Source organism: Sciurus carolinensis, chromosome 16 (genome assembly GCF_902686445.1).
Source record: "Sciurus carolinensis chromosome 16, mSciCar1.2, whole genome shotgun sequence".
Taxonomy (NCBI): Eukaryota; Metazoa; Chordata; class Mammalia; order Rodentia; family Sciuridae; genus Sciurus; species Sciurus carolinensis.
This window is the reverse complement of record NC_062228.1, coordinates 52170305-52190650: the sequence shown is the minus strand read 5'-3', so window position 1 is coordinate 52190650 and position 20346 is coordinate 52170305. Positions and strand designations below refer to the sequence as shown.

The window sequence follows — 20346 nt, the reverse complement described above, 5'->3', positions numbered from 1 at the left end:
CTGCTGCCCCATCTGGCATCCCGGGGGTGCAGGGGCCCCTCGACCCAAGTCCGCTTCCTCCAGGGGTTCCCTCCGCCTGGAATGCCCTTGCCTTTCCGTCCTTAAGGGTCCAACCGCACTTGGCGCCCTTTCCTAAGTGATTTGATCCCCTAATCGGTTCTCCCTCAAACTGGGACCTCTTCCAGGGCCCACGCCAGCTGATTCATGCAGAGGAACTGAAATGCCTCTCTGCCGCTCCACCCCACCGCATTCCGTCAACACGACTTAAGAGGCAGGTCTCGAACCCGAAATCTCCGGAGCGGCGCGCCCTCCCTCGTTTCTGTTTAACCCACTGAAAACCGTGCGGCGAAGTGACGTGCACGCGCAAGGTCAATCATGGCGCGCCCCCGCCTTCCCTCTGTCATCGCATGCGTACTGAAGCCAACCGTCTCATCGACGCATGCTCAGCCTGGCGTTCACGTTCGGGTTCCGCACGCCCAGCCCGCGGCGCATGCGCAGCAAGCTGATTTCAGATTGGCCGCACGATACCTCTTCTTTCTTCCTCCTTCGGGCCGACTTTCCTTAGGTGCCGTTTCTGGAACGCCGAGGCCTATTCTGGAGTGACCGGTGTCTCTATCTGTCACACTCCCGACCCCCCAGGCACCTTTTACAGGCGGGTGGCTTGTTTTGGAACCTCCCCGCCCCCACCCGGTTCCCGTCGCGGGAGAGCGCGCGCCGCGCCCCAGGAGCCAATCAGCAGCCGCCCTCGGTAAGGAGCCCGCGAGCCCGCGCCAGGCGCGCGCACCGGCGGGGAGCGGGGACGCGCTGCAATCCCCGCCCCTGCCTCGACCGTTAACCGGTCGCTAGGACGTCGGCGGGTGCGCGGAACTGAGTGGCGAGCTGAGAGCAGCGGCCTTAGGCCGGTTTGGCGGGAGTCGGGGCGGGAGACACGGATAATGTGTAAATGGAAACTTCGATTCTGGGAGGCCCTGCTAGAGCCTGTAACCTGCCCCAAAAGGACTGAGAAGCCCCTCCGATAACGTGGAAAGAGAATCTGAGTTTCTGAACGCGCCCTCTTAGGAGGACCCCAGACCGATTCCTGAATCCTGGGCGGCCTTGCGAGCAACGTGTAAATGGGGACTTGAGTTGTGGGGCTCCCCAGGGAGGCCTTGCAAACCAATGGCTAAGTATGGGAGGACTGCCACCACCTAGGAGCCTGTAAAATATATATATAAGTAGTAGGGAGTCCTTAGAAAAATGTGTAAACCAGCTATTAAGTTCTGGGGTGCTGGGTGCCTCCAGTGGGTGGACCAGAATACACAAGTCAGGAACCCGGGGTCTCCCCGAATAACTTGCAAGTATACAGTTTAATTCTGGAAGATCCCCAAAGGGAGCCCTCCGCACCCACCCAACCCCCAAGAATGTGTAAATTAGACTCAATTCCTGGGAGGTCACCGTAGGAGCCCTGTAAGTAGGCACTTAAATTGGCTTCTTAAGTGCTAGGGAGGAAGTCCCCAGAGCAGCTTGGACACAACATTGGGATCCTCAGATTGCATGTAGGTGGAATAAGTACTGGGAATTTAGGGGAAAAAGAGGCAGAGAGTGTGAAGGAACTTGGTCAAGTCCGTGGCTGTTGATATAAACCCAACACATACTTTTAACTCCAGTGCTTTGCTATAATAGAAGCCTTGTGCTCCCACAGTGGCGGTTAAATAAACTATACTGTAGATGGTCCCAAAGTAATGTGCAAAAGGACACTTATTTGCCTGAGAAGGGGACCATCATAGGTTCATGAACAGGTACTTCAGTACTAGAGCAGAATCTCCTTTGAGACATGAAAACCAGACACTTAGCCACTGGGAGGTTTTCAGAATAATGTGTAGACAGACACTTAATTGCAGGGGACAAAAGAGTGACCAGGTTCAGGGGAGAGTTCCCTCAGAGACTGTAAACAGTCATTTCAGTGCTGAGTGAATCATTTTCCATAAGCATCTGTAAACAGGCCCTTGTCCCCCTGTCTAGGAAGGCCATCTTCAGCCCAATTTGTGGCCGAGGGAGAGGTCACATAGAGCAGTGAGAGGGGTAGATGAGCTGCAGCCTGGCTAGCAAAATTGCTCCTGTGTCCTGTAAATAGATACTTCAGCCTGGAAAGTCTCTCAGGGCCTGTTTGTGTCATTAAGTACTGCAATGTGGGGGTGGGAGGATTCATAGAGTGATTTAACAGGCACTTAGCTAAGCAGGGTCAGCAAACTTTCTGCAAAAGACCAGAGGGCAGTTAATTTAGGCTGTATAGACCAGTGTCATCTACTCAGCTCTGCCACTGTATCAAGAAGGCAGCCATAGGTAGTTTGTAAATTGATGGATGTGACCATGTTCTAATAAAATCTTGTGTTTGCATAAACAAGACGGATCAGATTTGACCCATAGAGCAGTTTGCTTAACTGACCTCTGAGTTAGAGCCCTTTGGTCCTATAAACAGTTGAGTAGTCAAAGACCTCACTTGAATGATATATAAACATCTGGGGGAACTATTCCTAAGGATCTATGAACAGATAATTGAATGGAGGAGAGTGGGTCATATAGATAGCCATATATTATATAACCAATTAAACACTGATGGAACCATTAAGTGAAATTCAGAGTGTGAGGGATGGCAGACCATCAGGAGTAAAAGGTGAACTGATGCTGAAATGCCTTGGGTTATCAGGTAAATATAGGCCTATGATGCTAGAACCCCAGTCCCTCATATACTAGTAATAGGTAATCAGAAGAGGAGCTGTCAGATGAGGATCCTGTTACTCATTTGTAAGGAAATGATTTGCTGCATTTTTGGAAGGGGAATATTTGATGTTTTTGTGAATCTGTCCCTATAAATTGTATTTGTGTTAGAGCATTTCAGTAGTTGAAAATGGTTTTGATTTAGAGAAAAATGTTTCTCACTGCCTACAGAGCCAGGTAATTTAAGGATAATATGGGACTGCCAACCTTGTGTTTAATTTTACCTTGCCTTTTATTAATTTGCCTCCCAGCCCAAGGTGGCTGTCTGAGCTCCAGACTTCACACCCACATTCTTTCCAACCATGAGGATGAAGAGGCAAAAGGCATATTCCAGCTTCTATAAAGGAAAGTTTCCTAACTTTGCCAAACCATACTTTGGTATTGTACCATTAGCCAGAAGGTACTTAGTCATGTGGCCGCACCCATTTGCAAACAAAAGCAGAGAAGTGTGTCTCAATAGGCATATACCTAGTCAGAATGAGAATTTTACTCTTTTGGAAGAAGTGAAGAATGGATATTGGGAGCCAGCTGGCAGTTGGGCCACAGTCATAGAGCTCTCTTTTGAAAGGAATTCCTGGGGAAGCCAAGTGCAGTGGAAACTCTCTTTGCCCTGAAATCCCCTCATTGCTTCTGTAGGTGACCATGTCTGAGTCTGGCCACAGTCAGCCTGGACTCTATGGGATAGAGCGGCGCCGACGGTGGAAGGAGCCTGGCTCTGGTGGTCCCCAGAATCTCTCTGGGCCTGGTGGCCGGGAGAGGGACTACGTTGCACCATGGGAGAGAGAGAGGCGGGTGAGTGTCTTGACAGCATTCATGTATCCCATTTGTTCCACAAATGTTCATTGAGCCGCTGCCATGTGTCAGGCTAATGGAGGTGCTGAGGATATATCTAGACAAAACTGACTGTCCTCATGGAGTAAGAAGGTGGAGAATGATAGAGGGGGCTGTTTTAGATGACTTGGTCAGAGATGGCCTCTCTAAACAGTTGACTTTTGGAGTAGAGACCTGAAGAAATGAGGGAACAAACCATGCCAAAATCTGAGTTGAAGAGCATTCTAGACAGAACAGCAAGTACAAAGACCCTGAGGTAGTCTGAGCTGGTATATTCAAGGATTAGCCAGGAGGCCAATATGGCTGCAGTGGATGAGGAAGGAGGGAGATTGATAGATGAGGTTAGAGATGTAACTGGGTCAGATTCTGTAAGACGTGGTAGGCCTTGGAAAGAATTTTGGATTTCACACTGAGTGAAATTGGCATTGGAGGGTTTGAGCTGCAAAATTTCATGTTTTAAAGAGTTGTGTATCAGTAACAATAGTAACGGTTTCTTTTTATTGAAGCAACTTAAAGCTGCTGGGGCTATACTAAGTGCTTTACGTCCTGTGGGTCTTCCCAAACCCTTATACCTACCCCATGAAGTAGAATCTTTGACAGTTCTGGTTTTCTATAATGAGGAAAATGAACCTCAAAGGTAAAGGGACTTGCCCAAAGTCATAGTCAGTAAGCCTTGGGGCCAGGGCTCAGATGCAGGTTCAGATTAATCTCAAGCACTACCTCATTCTGACTGGAAATCGGGAACCCTCAGTGGTGCCTCAACCCTGCTGTGCTCCGCTGTGGAACCCTGAACCTGTCTTTTGGGTGCTGTCTCCCGTTTTTTCTGGCACCAGAGATTGAACCCAGAGGCACTTAACCACCAAGCCACATCTCCGGCCTTTTCATTTTGAGACAGGGTCTTGTTAAGTTACTTAGGACCTTGCTAAGTTGCTGAGGCTGGCTTTGAACTTGAGACCCTTCTGCCTCAGCCCCCCAGCCACTGGGATTGCAGGTGCGTGCTACCACGTCCAGTTCTGGGTGTTTTCTCTGAGGCCCTGCCTACTTCTGAGATATTTGGTAAGGTGGAAGGAAGAAAAATTTGGAACCAGTTTCTGAGCCATAAAACTACAAACATGAAGAATAATTTTTTCATGGTGAGCTGGGCTCTTACTTGTTCCTATTCGTGGGTTACAGCATAAATAAGAACATGTAGACTCTTCTACACACATCTTTTTGGGGAATGTTCCCATGTTCCTACACCATCAGCTTTTCCCTAAACAAGCAGCTCTACAGTCTTACCGTTGTCTCTGACTTTGCTCCCAAGTCCTGGCAGCTTCCTGGCTCACCCATGGGTTCCTCACATCTTGCACGTCCCCTGCTGAGCTCAGCGTCTTCCTGCCCTCTCTTGTTGAACTTCTCCCCATCTCAGTGACAGTCCACCAGGCCTTTTCCTACGTGCCTCCCTCCCTCCTGCTTCCTCTGCTGGTCATTCCTGCCTTCCAAACACATCTCTCCGTGTCTCCATCCCAGGCGTCGTCACTCCTCCTTCCCCTCCTGGAAGCCTGTTGCCCTTCAGGTCTTCCCCTGAAATTTTTCTTCTTCCCAGCACACTTTCATATCATCCTTTTGTTGTTCTTCACTGAGCAGGAAGTGAGCAGGGTTTAGGTATGGTGAAGAAGCAGACCAGTGAGTTGTCAATATTCCCCCGAGTTACTCAGTTAACCAGAGAAGGAAGAGGACTCTCAGGACTCTCCCCTCTTGTAAGATTGGGGGTGAGTTAGGGGAGTCATGAAGAGGGCAACATGGGGGTTCAGTCCAGCCCTCTAGCGCAGGCGCAGGTCTGAGGAAGAAGTGGTCAGGACAGCAAGCACCGCTAGCAGTGCTCTTGCCTCGTGTCAGGTGCCAAACTGACGGTTTGCATGTTCTGTTACCTTTTGTCTTCATAATAGTCCTGGGAGGAAGAAACACCTATCCCACTCACTGGAGGGGGAAACTGAGTCCCGTTGAGGGTAGTTTTTTTATTCAAGTTCATAGCCAACAGTAGATTGGACAGTTTGATCCCAGATCTCTCTGGCCCCAGAGCCCTGGCTTCTTTCCTTTGGACTTGTTTAATGATCAGAATGGATGAGGACATGGTTCTGGATCTAGTCTGCCTTTGTTCAAGTCCTGGCTCCATTGCTTATTGACTGTGTGACTTTCAGCAAGCCAGTTACACTCTCTGTGCCTTTATTTGTTAAGTGGGAGTAACAGTGCCTGTCCCCAGATGTGTTGGTAGGATTGAAGGAGGAACATATGGGGACTTCTGAAGTGGTACCTGGTCTCTAAGGCCATCTGGAGTGTCTGGGAGAGCCAGGGGAGCCATTCCTGAGTAACTGCCTTCCCTTAACCACAGGATGGCAGTGAAGAAGCGAGCACTTCTGTCATGCAGAAAACCCCCATCATCCTCTCGAAACCTCCAGCAGAGCGGGTGAGCCGGGAAGCGCCTTTGGAAGGAGGGAGAAGGGGATCCCTAGGGAGGAGATCCCCTCCATTGGCTGAAACTTTCTTACTCCCACAGTCGAAGCAGCCACCACCTCCAACTGCCCCTGCTGCGCCACCTGCTCCAGCTCCTCTGGAGAAGCCTATTGTCCTCATGAAGCCACGGGAGGAGGGGAAGGGGCCTGTGGCTGGGACAGGTGCCTCTACCCCTGATGGCACTGCCCCACCACCTCCTGCAGCCCCTGCACCACCCAAGGGAGAGAAGGAAGGTCAGAGACCCACACAGCCTGTGTACCAGATCCAGAACCGGGGCATGGGCACTGCCGCACCAACAGCCATGGACCGTGAGTGGGGGCCAGGCAGGATCAGGCTGGGCAACCATCACTCACAGACCTTCACCTCATCCTCTGACTTCTGCTTTTCCTCTCTCCAGCTGTTGTGGGCCAGGCCAAACTACTGCCCCCAGAGCGCATGAAGCACAGCATCAAGTTGGTGGATGACCAGATGAATTGGTGTGACAGTGCCATTGAGGTACCGGAATCCCTGCCTGCCTGAGCTTCCCTGGGTCCCTCCACCCCACCTCTGGCTCGCAGTAGGCAACACCAGACCAGACAGCTTTCAGGCAGCTGCAGCAGTGAGTGGGGTCAGAGTCAGAAAGTTTGCCTAACCAGACCTGAATGTCCGCCAGCTCAACTGTGCTGCTTGTTAAACTGCGGAAATAATTTGATGCTACTTGGTAAAGAGGTACTCTCACCACTGCCCCAGATGCCCTGGGTTCTCTTGTGCCACCTCCCTGCAGGGGATCTGCGGGGCCCTGCTGCAGCACTCCTAATTGGTTGACACTCCCGTCTCAGCGTGGTTCTCAGTCTCATTCCCTGGAGGTCTCCCATCCTGCAGCCCCTGTTGTGGTTCACCCCTCACGTTGCTGGACCAAAATGCCTCTCTCCTTCTCTTGGTTTTTCTCCCCCAAACCTGTCACATCACATTCCCGCTCAGATTCTCCCAGTGGTATCCCCCTCTCACAGCAACCTGAACTTATTAGGACACCATGCCTGACTCATGTAGTGCCTGTGACACTGCAGCTCCTGCTGTCTGTGTGTCCACTCACATAGACATTAACTGGAGATCTAAAGAAAAAAAAAAAAAAGCCAGTGTCCAGGCCCTACCCTTCAGCACCATCAAGTAGAAATTTTTGCAGTGATGGAAATGCTGTATGCAGTGTAGCCACTACCTCTGTCTGGGGCAGTTGAACACTTGAAAGGTGGCTCTAGTGTAACTAAAGAAGAGATTTTTTTTTTTTTTGGTGCTAGGGATTGAACCCAGAGATACTACTGAGCTACATTACCAGCCCTTTTTTCATTTTGAGACAGGGTCTTGCTAAGTTGTGAGGCTGTCTTCCAACTTGTGATCCTCCTGCCTCAGCCTCCCTAGTCATTGGGATTATAGGTGTGAGCTACCGTGCCTGGCTAGGAACAGAATTTTTAATTTCCTGTAAGTATTCACATGATCAGCGCCTATCATATTAAACAGATATTCTGCTTTAAGGTGTTAAAGCTCATTAAATACTGATTAAACCCAGTTCATTTGTTTGTTTTTTGGTACTGAGGATTGGACCCAGGGGCACGCTGCCACCAAGCTGCACACCCACTTTTTTTTAACCCTTGGAGACAGGGTTTCACCAGGTTGCCCAGGTTGTCCTTGAACTTGTGATCCTCCTGCCTAATCTTCCCAAATTGCTGGGATTATAGGCCTGTTCCAGCGCAACCAGCCCTCTTTTTTTCCCCCATTGATTCTAAGGAGCCAGAGTTCAGGGTAGCAAGATTTTTCTTGAGGAGTGTCTCTTCTGCCCCCTTGTGGTAGAAGACAGCAAAACTGATGGCCAGAAGCAAAGGTCTTGTAATTCCTACAAACAAGAGCCTGGATGTTCTGATCTGTACTTCTGCACACCACCTCCTTTGTCATGCTTCATGACAGAGAGTCTTATTTCAAGAGCCCTCGGTTACCCATTTCTGACTTTTCCAAACCTTCCCTTCAGTTTCTGTGCCTCTAACCTTCTCTTCCCCAAGATCAAACATCCCTTTTTTCTCCCACTGTGTTGCAGCCACTCTGACTTCTTTTTAGTTTCTTGACCATGCCAGGTCCTGTCCAAAGAATGTTGTTCTTTGTACCCACAACATTCCATGTAACCCCATCACGACACAGAACAGAGGCCCTTTGCCCAAATGAGGAGATTGGACCGTAGATGTTTTTCTTCCTATGTGATAAAACAGGCAGGCAAGTCCCAAAGATCTCTGGTGTCTCCAAGCATCAACATCTAACAGATTTGTGAAAGTCATATTCCTTTATCTTCCCACAGTACCTATTGGATCAAACCGACGTGTTGGTGGTTGGTGTCCTGGGCCTCCAGGGGACAGGCAAGTCCATGGTCATGTCATTGTTGTCAGCCAACACTCCAGAGGAAGACCAGAGGTGAGGGGAGCATCAGTTAGGGATGCAGGAGGCCAGGAGGGAGGTGGGCATTCATTTGGGGCAGGGACAGAGTGGGCCTGAGTATTATAAGTGGTGTTACCAAAGGACTTTGAGAAGTTGCTTCCCTTCCCTAAGTCTCAGCTCCTCCATTAGAAGAGGATAATTACAGGCTGGACAAAATCTGGGCAGCTCCAAGGCAGCCAGTTTTGTTCCTTCTTCCCTCCCTTCCTGCTTTTGCCCCCGGAAATGATAGAGCCCAGGAGAAAGTTGGATGATATAGTTGTTAAAGTTTTGAATTTGAGATAGCCTCAGGCTCAGCTCTGCTGGCTTAGTTGATTGACCTTGGCAGGTCCCTTTACCTCCCCAAATCCCACATTTAAGTGGATTTAGGGAAGATGAACCCCAAACCTGTCACATCACACTCAAAAAGGCAAAGTTTTTTTTGTTTAGTTTTGTTTGTTTTTGGTGGTGGTGGTGGTTTTTTGTTATTGTTTTTGTCTACTGGGGATTGCACCCAAGGGACATTTTACCACCGAGCTACATTCCCAACCCTTTATTTTTTATCTTGAGACAGGGGCTCACTCAGTCATTGAGGGCCTTTCTAAGTTGCTGAGGCTGGCCTTGAACTGTGATCCTCCTGCCTCAGCCTCTTGAGTCACTGGCACCTGGCAAGAAGGCAGAAGTTAACAAGGACTTGGCACAGAGCCCAGATGCTCACAGGCTGCACTTGGGAACAGTTCTGGGTCACCTTAAGAGCTTTATTTCCATTGCAGCTTTCACCCCCAAGTAGCAAAAATTTCCTGTGGTTCTTGGTTCAGATTCCCAAGCTAGAGAAAATCCCATCCTCCCAGCTGATCTTTTTGAGCCACGTCAGCCTGTGGAGTGGCAGACTTTGCTACCAACTCCGACTTCAACTTTGATGCCATCAGGTCTCATAGGTTGTACCTCCTTAATGTCTTTATGGTTCATCTGTTTCTCCTTTCCTTCACTCCCACCTCCCTGGTCCAAGCTTTTGATATCTCCCAAGAGCCTCCGATCTGGTCTCTGCCTTAGTTCATTTCAGCAAGTGTTTATTGATTGCTTAGTATGTGCCAGGTATTGTGCCAGGTCCTGTAGAACAACAGTATATAAAACTGACAAAAATCTGTTTTTATGGCATTTATATTTAGTAGGGGAGATTGAAAATGAAACACATCTATCATTTGCCATGTTAGAGGATGATAACCAAAGAGGAGTTACAGGCAGGTGCTTGGGCCTAGGTTAACTTTAAATCGGGTGAGCAGGGAAGGCCTTTGTAAAGGGAACATTTGAGAAAACATGAACTCAGGATAGAGTGTTGCACTGAGAGGCAATGGCAAGTGCACCGTCTTTTTTTTTCATTTTTTTGGTTTTGTTTTGTTTTTGTTTTTGTTTTTTGTTTTTTGCGGTACCTGGGATTGAACCCAGGGCCTTGTGCTTGCAAGGCAAGCACTTTTACCAACTGAGCTGTCTCCCCAGCCCAGCGCACAGTCTTTGAGGTGGGATCTTGCTCAAAGTGTGTGCAAAATAGCATGGATGCGGAGGAAGCAAGAGGGGGAGTCAGTACTCCGTGGGAGAGCTCTTGCCCAGCATGAGCAAGGCCCTGGGCTTGATGCCCTGCACCACACAAAAAAGGGGGGTCATAGAAGATGAGATCAGAGAAGCAAAGGAAGACCCCAGTCCTGGCCTTAGGAGCCATTTTTCCACACACAGTCCTTGCCATAGCAGCAAGGGGAATTTTTTTCAAATCAAAATTTGTTCCCATTATACCTCTACTTGTCAGGGACTTCTCTAGGCTCAAAGATTAAAACCCCAGCTCCTGACCATGTCCGTTAAAGTCCCTTGTGTACTCTTCCTGCTGCTCTTCCTTTCCCTGTCCCACTCTCCCATTCTTTCTGCTCTTATGATACTTTCTACAAGCTGCCTTTCTTTTGCCTGAAATAGCCCTCTGTGTCCCACTCCTCTCTCTTATATACACCCACCTAATTAACTCCCTCTTTGTCTCTCACCCACAGTGTCATTTCCCTCTTGGTGGCAGCCCCTCCCAGCTCCACCAGCTACATTGTCCCCACTCACTGCTACACACCTCTCCTTTCTGCCACCCACAGTTTCCCATTTCCTTTGATTTATAAGCTAGACAGAAGCTCCACGGAAGCAGAGACTGTGTCTTTCTTGTTCAGTGCTCTGTGCTGGTACATGGCTGGTACCTAGCAGATAGGAGGTTTTCTTACAGTGTTTGTGACGTGGAAGGATGCCTCCTCTGTGTCCCACAACGAAGCATCTTCAGGAGGTAGAAATTACCCTTTGGGAGGCAGATACTATCATCCTGGTTTTATAGTTGAAAGAAATAAAATCACTCTGTCACAGTGTTGACCTCAGTGGTGTGGGGCAAGACACAGCTCTGCCTCCTTTACCCTCATTCCCAGCACCCAGCACAGGTAGAAATGAGGGAGACTCGCCCGAGCAGGGAGGAACTGGGAACCAAGACTCCAAACTTCTTTGACCAGGGGTGGAAGGCATTCCATGCTGTGCCTCAGTGCTTGGCATATAGCAGGAACATTCGGTGACTAGTAGCTAGCAACTATATATTTGCTATATGTTAGGCACTATTCTAAGGGCTTTGCATATATTAACTTCATGGTAATCTTAAAAGTTCGGGTACTGTTGTTAACCCATTTCCAATGGGAAACTGAGAAGAAAGGGATCAAGGAATTTGTCCAAAGCCACAGAGCCAGGAAGAGGCAGAGCTGAGATTTGAATCCTGGTAGTCTGGCAGAGTCTCTGCTCTTCAACGCCTCAGTCTACTGGCTTAGCTAAGTAATCTACTTATGGGCAAGAGTAAAGTCATGGGGCACAAAACATGACCCCCTTCAGACACGAACCCCAGACGGAAGGCTTAGTTGGCAGACAGGGAACCGCATCTCCCTGCTTGCCATGGGGGTTATGCTTTGGAGGCATCAAGACCCAGAGCTAGCATTCTCACACCACCACCTGCTTCTCTTCATAGGGCGTATGTTTTCCGGGCCCAGAGCGCTGAAATGAAGGAACGAGGGGGCAACCAGACCAGTGGCATCGACTTCTTCATCACCCAAGAACGGATTGTTTTCCTGGACACACAGGTGCCAGTCCTGCACTTGCTCAGCCCCAAGCTAGTGTATTTTGAAGCCAGAACCCTGCGTGGATTCCAGCCAGGCCATGCTCATGCTGGGTCCCCCTGGGCAGGTTGTGTCTTTCTTGGCCCTTAGTCTCTCTGAGTCAGGTTTTGCCCCTCTCCCATTCACTGCACACTGTGGTCCAAAGGCTGTTCTAGCACACTTATAGGGCATTAAAGTGTGGGCCCAGATCCTGCCCTTTAACTCTCATCAGGTGGGCAACTTGACATTTGAACCCCCTCAGTCCTCAGTTCTTTATCAATACATGGGGATGAGAGTTGTACTTAGCATCTTAGGAGTTTGGAGGATTCAGCGGAACAGTCCAGGCCAAGTGCTTGGCCAGGACCTGGCACGAGGTTAGTACCAGACTTGTCATTATCGTTAGAACTGCCCTGTCCTGTATTTGCCTGGCGGCTTTCCTCAGCTGCTCCCTTGCTGTCAGGTAGAGTCCAGGTTCCTCAGCCTGACGTTGAATTCTGTGGCTTGACTCCTTAGTCTCTGCTCACCCTCTCTGGAGTAGTCACCAACCCCATACATACCACAGCTCCTCTCCATGGGCTCGCTCCTCTCGGACTTTGTGCATCTACCAGTGAACTGTGGCAGACTTGATCGAGTTGCTCAGCACTTCCACTCCTCAGTTTTCTCAAGTGGGGAAAATATATGGCCCACCTCCTGGGGTCTTTGTGAGGTTTCACAGACCAATACAAGTGAAGTTGTAATGGTAGTGCTCAGCATGAATCAGGTGCTGACTGCACTTAGCCATTAGTATCGTCCTGTTAGTCTGCTGACCCCTCTCCCTGAGGAGTCCCGTGGGGTGGCCCCCCTCGGAAGCCTCCCACCTGAGGCCCACTGCTGCCCAGGTGTGCTTCCCTTCTCAGCACATATGTTGCTAGTGTGTGCTCCTGCTCTCCACCTGTCACGCTTTTCAGGGCACAGGGCCTGGGCCAGAGTCAGTGCTCATACTCTTTAGAACAGTATACTGGTCACTGTGTACCGATGACAGAGAGTGGAAAACCTGCAAACGTGAGGTGAGCACTGTGTGCCAGGCCCTGTGCAGGGGCCACCAGGACCTGGAAACAAACCCGCCTGGTTGTGGGCTGAGTCAGGCCTGTGAGGGGAACAAAGGACGTTGAGACAGAAGAGAGCCCTGCTTGGTGTTTTGGAGTTCTAGAAAGTGAGCAGTTGTGAAAACTCTTGCCAGAAGAATTCCACTCAAAATAGTAAAATAGTGACTGTCAAGGTAATTCAGCTCTTTTCATTTTTCAGTTGAATGGCCCTTTAAGAAAAGTTTGTTGAGCTCACCACTGAGCTTTTACATGAACTGATGTGGTTTTTAAATCTTCACCAAATTTCACACTACTAGTTGTTTTTTGACCTAAGTAATTATCATAGCACAGTTTTGAAAGCATGTGAAACAACTAACAACAAACAGGGTCTTTAAGGGACATCACTCATTCAAGGAAATGCTAAATTTATTATCACTAGGAGGAGACGTCTTCTCTTTGGGCATGAGGTGCTTCTGAGCAGTGATGATTTGTAAAGGAGCTGGGGAAAGTGTAAATTTTTTCCCTTTAGCCTCCTGCTGACTAGCACTGTACTAATTAGAAATCGCCAGCTCATGTTCCTTCGTCTGAAGGCAGTGTTCATCTTCAGTGTGTGCAAGTCTGGTGGCTGTGGTCAGCCCTCCCCTCACTTTGTCTTCTCTCCTTTGCTCCAGCCCATCCTGAGCCCCTCCATCTTGGACCATCTCATCAATAATGACCGTAAACTGCCTCCAGAATACAACCTTCCCCACACCTATGTTGAGATGCAGGTAAGGGAACCTAGCCAGACCCAGGGGTGAGGATTTTGCACTCCCTACTCCCCTCCCACACCCTCAGGATCTGTGACGGGAGCTGCTTGTGGTTGTTGACTTAGTGTCTGCTTCATAAGAGCCCTGGGTGCCCTGAGGGCTGCAGGTAGAGGACAGCATGAAGAGTCAGATCTGGCTCAGCTCCTGCCCCTTTCCCTTCAGGCTGCCGCATCCCCCTGTGTAAAACTGGGGCAGTGCCTGCTCCCTTGCCCCAGTCAGGTTGGCCTATAAGAGAAGTGCCTGCACAGCGCTGGGCAACAGAAGGTGCTCGGAGGCTCCGAGGCCATTGCCCTGCTGCTCCCTCAGCTTAGTCCTGGGGTCAGGAACCACAGTTGGGCACAAGAGACCCAAACCTCAACTCTGTTGTTCCTTCCTGCCCACCTTAGTCACTCCAGATTGCTGCTTTCCTCTTCACGGTCTGCCATGTGGTCATTGTCGTCCAGGACTGGTTTACAGACCTCAGTCTGTACAGGTGAGGAGCAGGTAGGGAGGGGGAGTGAGGTGTGAGGCAAAGGCCCTGAGACTGAACCCTGGGCCCAGGGTCTCACAAGTTTCGCACAGCAGCTAGAGGGACCCATTTGAAATGTAAGTTGGAGTGGGTCTTCCCTACCTAACCCCCTCCCCAAAAGATGCACACACACTTTGAATCCTCCACTCACTTCATATGGCTCAGAATAACCTTCAGAGGCCTTCCATGCTTTACAGGCTCCTGTGCCATCTGGTCACCTTGCTGATCTCTACTGCTGCTTGCCCTCACTTCCTCCATTAAAGACATAGTGGGCCTCATGACTATTCCTCTTCCAGCTCAGGATCATTGCATGCCATTCCTCAGCTGGAAGCACTTTTTCTGCAGATCTTCTCAGACTCCCTCCTTTATACTGCTCAGGTCAACCTCATCTCTGTTGTTCCTTCCTGCCCTCCTTAGTCACTCAGGCCCTCCCTGACGATCTATAACAGCATCCCCTTTTACTACTCCCTGCTCCTGCCCCCCAGACACTGTTTTCCTTCATTGCACTTAAAACTCCAGTGGGATACTCTGAATCTCCTCATGATTCCTCTCCTCTCCTAGAATGTGAGCCACAGAAGGGCAGGGTTCCCAGCACCTTACACAGTGCTTGGCACACGGTAGATATTTAATACAAATTTGTGAATGAATAGCACAAGGACCTGGCTTGTCTGGTCTTTGGAATTTTATTGGCTGTCTCCTCTAGGCGTGTGTGCCATCCCTTTGGTACCTTGGCAGGTGGGTAAAAAGAGATAGGACCTGAGGAATCCTGCATGAAGTAGGTTCCAGAAATGCCCCCAGGTGGGTAAAAAGAGATAGGACCTGAGGAATCCTGCATGAAGTAGGTTCCAGAAATGCCCCCAGACAAGACCAACTCAAAACTTTTGACCTCAGGGATCCTTCTTGGCCTCAGGCTCCAGAGGGAAAACTTGGAAGGAGGAGGGGGCAGCTTTGGCACAGAGCTCAGGCAGAGGGAAGGGACAGGCTCACAGGGAAGGGAAAACTGGGAGTAGGAAGCAGATGTCTTCAAAGTCAGGCAGCAGAGGGTTTGAGTCCCAGTTCTTGTTAGATGTCTTTCCTCTCCTCAGTTTCTCATCAGCAGCACCTCATCTGCAGTTGGTGCAGATTGAGTTTAGAGTTCAAAGCATTCAGCATAGCACCTGTACTTAGAAAGCAGTTGGTAAATGGGAACTTACTGTGTGTTAGTAACAATTGGAGATGGGGATGAGCTCTGGGCCTGGCCAGTGCCAGGCCCACATCTGCTGTGAGCAGAACCGAGTGACTTAATTCTGAAACAGCCCCTTCTACCACCATCCACTGGGGTTCATTCACTTGCAAATATATTGAACATTGTGGATATCAGGTGCTGGGGATACACGGGTGAACAAAACAGAGAGAGCAGACTACTCAGGGTGGGAATATTGACTCATGGGTGGGCACGTGGAAGAACCTTGTTCTTAAGCCATTTTCTACACAAGGACTTCTCAGAGTAGGCGGGCCCCTTGAAGTTGTGGATAATGTGTTTGTTGTGAGGAGAAAATCCACACATTTTGTTAGACCCCATTATCCCTTGCCTTGGCTACCAGGTTTATTTTATTTACTTTTACATACTGGGAAAAATTATTTCAAAATAGCACAAACTGAAAACATGTTCACATAAAAACCTGTACACAGATATTTATAGCACCTTTATTCATAATTGCCAAAACTTGGAAGCAACCAAAGTGTCTTGCAAAAGGTGAATGAATAAAGAAACTGGTGCATCCAGACAATAGCATATTATTCGCTGCTAGAAAGAAATGAGCTATTAAGCTATGAAAAGACACAGAGGAAACTAAAATGCTTATGAGGAAGCCAATATGAAAAGGCTGCATACCATATGATTCTAACTTTGACTTTAACTGTACAAAAAGGCAAAACTGTGGAGACTGTAAACAGTGGTTGCCAGAGGCTGGGGTACAGGGAGGGAGAATTTGGCAGAGTGCAGAAGACTTTTTTAGGGCAGTGAAAAAGTACTCTGTAAGGTGCTGTAATGGTGACTACATGTCATCATAATTTGTCCAAACCAGAGTGTGCAACACCAAGAGTAAACCCAGTGTAAATTACAGGCTTTGGTAATAAGCACATGTCAGCGTAGGTTCATCAGTAACAATGCACTGCTCTGACGGGATCTGGATGGTGGGGGAGGCTGTGTTTGGGGCAGCAGGTAGATGACAACTCTGAACTCCTCTCGATTTTGCTGTGAACCTAAATCTTCTAAAAAATAGTCATTTTGTTTTGTTTTGTTTTCAAGTCAGGGTCTGTATTGCCCAAGCTAGGCTCAAGTGATCCTGCCACCACAGCCTCCCAATACCTGGAGCTACAGATGCATGCTACCATAACGGGCTATTTTTTTAAAATATGGTAAACACATAAAATTTTTTGTACAGTTGACATAGTTCCATGGATTGGTGTCTGAGAGGGTTGTCTCTGAATTCCCTAAACTTGTGTGAGAAACATGGCATGTTTGTGACTTTTTCTGAGCATGACTAGCTTTCACCAGAATTTCAAGGGGCACCCCACACCCAGACGGGGGCATGACGGCCTTTCACTCCAAACCCCTAGGTTCCTCCAGACAGCAGAGATGGTGAAGCCCTCCACCCCGTCCCCCAGCCACGAGTCCAGCAGCTCCTCAGGCTCTGATGAAGGCACCGAGTACTACCCCCACCTGGGTACGAGGTTTCCTGGGGGCTAGAGGAACAGGCAGGAGGAAAAAGGAGGGAGTGGAAGCCATGAGCCCTCAGGAAGCAGGGAGAGCGGATGTGGGATCTAGGAAGAGCACATGGGCGAGTTGTGAAGAGGGAAATCAAAACAGATTAGCTGCTACTTCTCTCGGATTCCCACTGCCTCAGTCCAGTCCTGGCCACCAAGTCCATGATCAGAATGAATCTGCCTCTTTTGGGGTCCCTGGCATTTCCTAGTACAGGGCTCAAGGAAGGAGTGCTGGGTTAACAGGAGCCCCCATGTGCCTATTCTTCCTCCTCCAACCTTTGTACCTGCCACTCCTTTCCTGCAGTGTCCTCTGGTCCATTTCTGTCCTGCAAGGATCAAGTTCATTTATGACCTGCTACCCCATGCAGGGTCTTCCCGACCTCCCCTGACCTTGCTGAGCCCCTGTGCTTCTTGTCACACTCCTAATCACATAGCCTTCTTCCTCATCTTTTTTTCCATTAAACTAGGGGCTCCTTGAGGATAGAAACCAGTTCTGACTTGTCCCTGGGACTCTAGTATCTTCCTGCACAGGGCTTGGTGCTAAAGCGAAGTTGCATAAATACTGATAATAATTTGAACTCCAGGCAAGGGCGGATCTTTAGGGTGAGAAAGAGGAGTCTGTGTGACCCAGCACTGTCTTCCTCACATGGCCTGTCTACTCCCACCTCAGTCTTCCTACAGAATAAAGCTCGCCGGGAGGACTTCTGTCCTCGGAAGCTGCGGCAAATGCACTTGATGATCGATCAGCTCATGGCGCACTCCCACTTGCGTTACAAGGGTGAGAACCACTTCCCAGCTAAACAGGAGCTTTCTAACCCATGGTGCAATCCCCTGGCAGAGACCCCCAGACTAATCCCTGATCCTGGCTCTGACATCAGCTACTCCCACCCCCTAGACCCACAGCATGGTACCTGTAGGCTGAAGTGTTTTCTCCTCTAGGTACTCTGTCCATGTTACAGTGCAATGTCTTTCCGGGGCTTCCGCCTGACTTCCTGGACTCTGAGGTCAACTTGTTTCTGGTGCCCTTCATGGACAGCGAAGCAGAGAGTGAGACCCCACCGAGAGCAGGTACATTTACCCCTCAAGGGAATCTGGGCCATGGGGAGACAGCCTTCCCTGGGCTAGGAAATGATGTGGGCTGCCCTGGTCTGGGAGTGACACAGACCTGAGAAAAGATGTCCCTAAAGTGCTTGGACCCTTTCTCAGGAGCGTGTTCAGAGTTGTAAGGTACAGCAGGGGCTGGACTGGGGCAGATCCAGGTGTTCTTGAAGCCCAGGATGCTGATTGCAAGGAAGAGCTCCCTGCAGTCTGCTCTCCCATTCTCCCCACCCCCTCCAGGACCTGGATCCAGCCCACTCTTCTCCCTACTGCCTGGGTACCGTGGCCACCCTAGTTTTCAGTCTTTGGTGAGCAAGCTCAGGAGCCAAGTGATGTCCATGGCTCGGCCACAGCTGTCACACACCATCCTTACTGAGAAGAACTGGTAAGAGCCCTTTGTAGAGGGTCAATTTGAGATGCCCCACCCTGCTGCAGATTAAGGGGAGTCTCAGAGATCTGTGTGACTTCATTTAGCCCTCCCCTCAAGACCTGGATCCCTTTCCTGGAGCAGTGGTGATTGCTTCCATCTTAGAAGCTCCTCACCTGTTCAGGCAGCATGCTGTTTCATGGCTTCGAATGCTCCTGACTCGCTCGTAGGGGCCTGGGGGTGACAGGTCTTGTCACAAGATTTTACTGGTGTGGGAATGTTGACTCAGAGAAGTGTCACATAGCAAGGTCACACTTGATTGCTAAGAAAAGGACCAATGAGCCTGGTTAAACTTGAAGATCCAAGAACCTGAGTGGCGTAGCCTTATAGGCGATGGGAACCAGAAGCCAAGAGGAGCAATAGGCGCTGTGTTCAGCTCTCAGTGGGGCTCCTCTCACTGTCTTCTCCACTTTCCTCCTTTCCTGCCTGCTGATTCTCCCCCTGCTTCCACGTGGCCCTACATCACTTCTCTAGCCACTGCTTTACACAGCTTCTGTGTCCAAAGCCTACAGCAAATGGGGCCTACCTCATTTTATGTCCAAGAGAAGCAAATAGGAAAAATAGCCTGGCTTGGTGCAGCCTCTCAATCATGGCTCCCCAGGGTCTGTTTGTGGTCAGCTGTGACCAGGAGGGGCCAGGGGTTTAAACTCAGCAGCCAGAGGACACTCAGGGCTCGTGGGGCAGAGCTGGAGCGAGCTAGTGTTCAGCCCCTCTCTGCTCCTCCCCTGTTCTGAGCCAGGCCCAGTGGGGAGGGGAGGACCTGGTGGTAGAGGCTGTGCAGCTGCTGTGAAAATGTTCTCCACCATCACACCATCGGAGGGAGGTGGAGACAAAAACTTCTCCTCAGAGACCATGCTGAGTGGAGTGGGAGGTTACACTCAGATACGGGACCTGGAAGTCTTTCTCTGAGCCCAGCACCCAGGTCCAGTTCCCTGGGTGACACGATGACAGACCAGGGCCACCTCCCATTTGGGTTGGTATCTTCCCTGTGTCTCAGTCAACAGGAATGGACTCTGAGAGACCCTTGAGTCATATGCTGGGCCATACATGGCCTCCATCCTCCCACCTGCCCAGGGCTGGTGCCAGGGTGAGTGGGGCCCCACCTGGAGCCACCCTGACTGTTGATCTTCTCTCACAGGTTCCACTATGCTGCCCGGATCTGGGATGGGGTGAAAAAGTCTTCTGCGCTGGCAGAGTACAGCCGCCTGCTGGCCTGATGCCAAGTGGAGGCATGTCATGCAGGAAACCTCCCAGGTCCTCAGTGGACAGTGAGGGAGCACACACGTCCTTCCCCTGGTGGGGTGGAGAGTGGACAGACCTGGTGGATGAGGGATAGTGACTTTCCCGCCCAGAGACATGAGGTGTCCAGGACCAGGCTCTGCACCCTCAGTTGGGGGTTTGTTCAGGGGGCGACTTTAAGAGATCTCACCCCAACATGGGATGAGCAGCCTAAGTTCCCTACAGGGACAGGCAGTGGGAGGCGTCAAAGTGGTCACCAGGAAACCCAAGCCCTGTCTTGACCTCCCTCTTCAGGGACGGGAGCATCAGGGCCCTCTCCCTGACTCCAGGCCCTTCCCTGTAAGGTGAGGTGGGGTTTGGAGTGCTGTTTATGGGGCGGATCTGGTGGTTCAAATAAACATGGTCACGCAAGTCTGTTCTGGTACTCCTCTTATTCCATCCCCTCCACCCAGTGTGCGGTCCTGGGGAGTGGGGCAATTATTCTCGGCTACCCATTGGATCTTAAATGACCTTTCCTCAGGGACATATCCAGTGTGGGGCAGTCTTCAGGAACAGATAGTGACCAGTGTCTGCTAAGATGGAAGCCCCCAGAAAGGACTCTTCTGCTTCCTGGGGTTGCATTGAGCCTCCCTTCTGCATGTGTTTTGAATAGGAAAGTAAACTATTGATCTAAATACGGTGACTACACTTTTCTGCTCTCTTGACAGTGCCCGCCTTTGGGTTAAATGCCTAGTTAAATAGAATACTTTTGTTTTAAATCAGAACTTGTCCTTAGTTAAATATAGTACTT

General features: G+C 49.9%; 1 protein-coding gene across 2 annotated transcripts; it reads left to right on the top strand.

Annotated features, from left to right (window-relative positions):
• Positions 1–482: 482 nt before the first annotated feature.
• On the top strand, positions 483–19984 carry Smg9 (SMG9 nonsense mediated mRNA decay factor). 2 transcript variants are annotated; one of them, XM_047530073.1, is made up of 14 exons: positions 483–748; positions 3394–3549; positions 5960–6034; positions 6125–6389; positions 6479–6576; positions 8402–8514; positions 11540–11651; positions 13402–13497; positions 13923–14008; positions 16646–16752; positions 17463–17570; positions 17732–17860; positions 18131–18275; positions 19456–19984. In XM_047530073.1, exons 2-14 carry the CDS (start codon positions 3400–3402, stop codon positions 19532–19534), a joined length of 1563 nt encoding a protein of 520 aa, XP_047386029.1. In that variant the 5' UTR covers positions 483–748; positions 3394–3399; the 3' UTR covers positions 19535–19984. The 2 variants fall into 2 exon arrangements, with proteins under 2 accessions (XP_047386029.1, XP_047386030.1); XM_047530074.1 differs by lacking the exon at positions 483–748 and adding an exon at positions 843–1108.
• The last annotated feature ends 362 nt before the right edge of the window (positions 19985–20346 follow it).

Coding starts and splice junctions, on each gene's coding strand:
- Smg9 (XM_047530073.1), top strand. CDS start 3,400: ATGTCTGAGTCTGGCCACAGTCAGCCTGGACTCTATGGGATAGAGCGG. Junction 6,390..6,478: donor CGCACCAACAGCCATGGACC/GTGAGTGGGGGC, acceptor TCCTCTCTCCAG/CTGTTGTGGGCCAGGCCAAA. Junction 17,861..18,130: donor TGAGACCCCACCGAGAGCAG/GTACATTTACCC, acceptor CACCCCCTCCAG/GACCTGGATCCAGCCCACTC.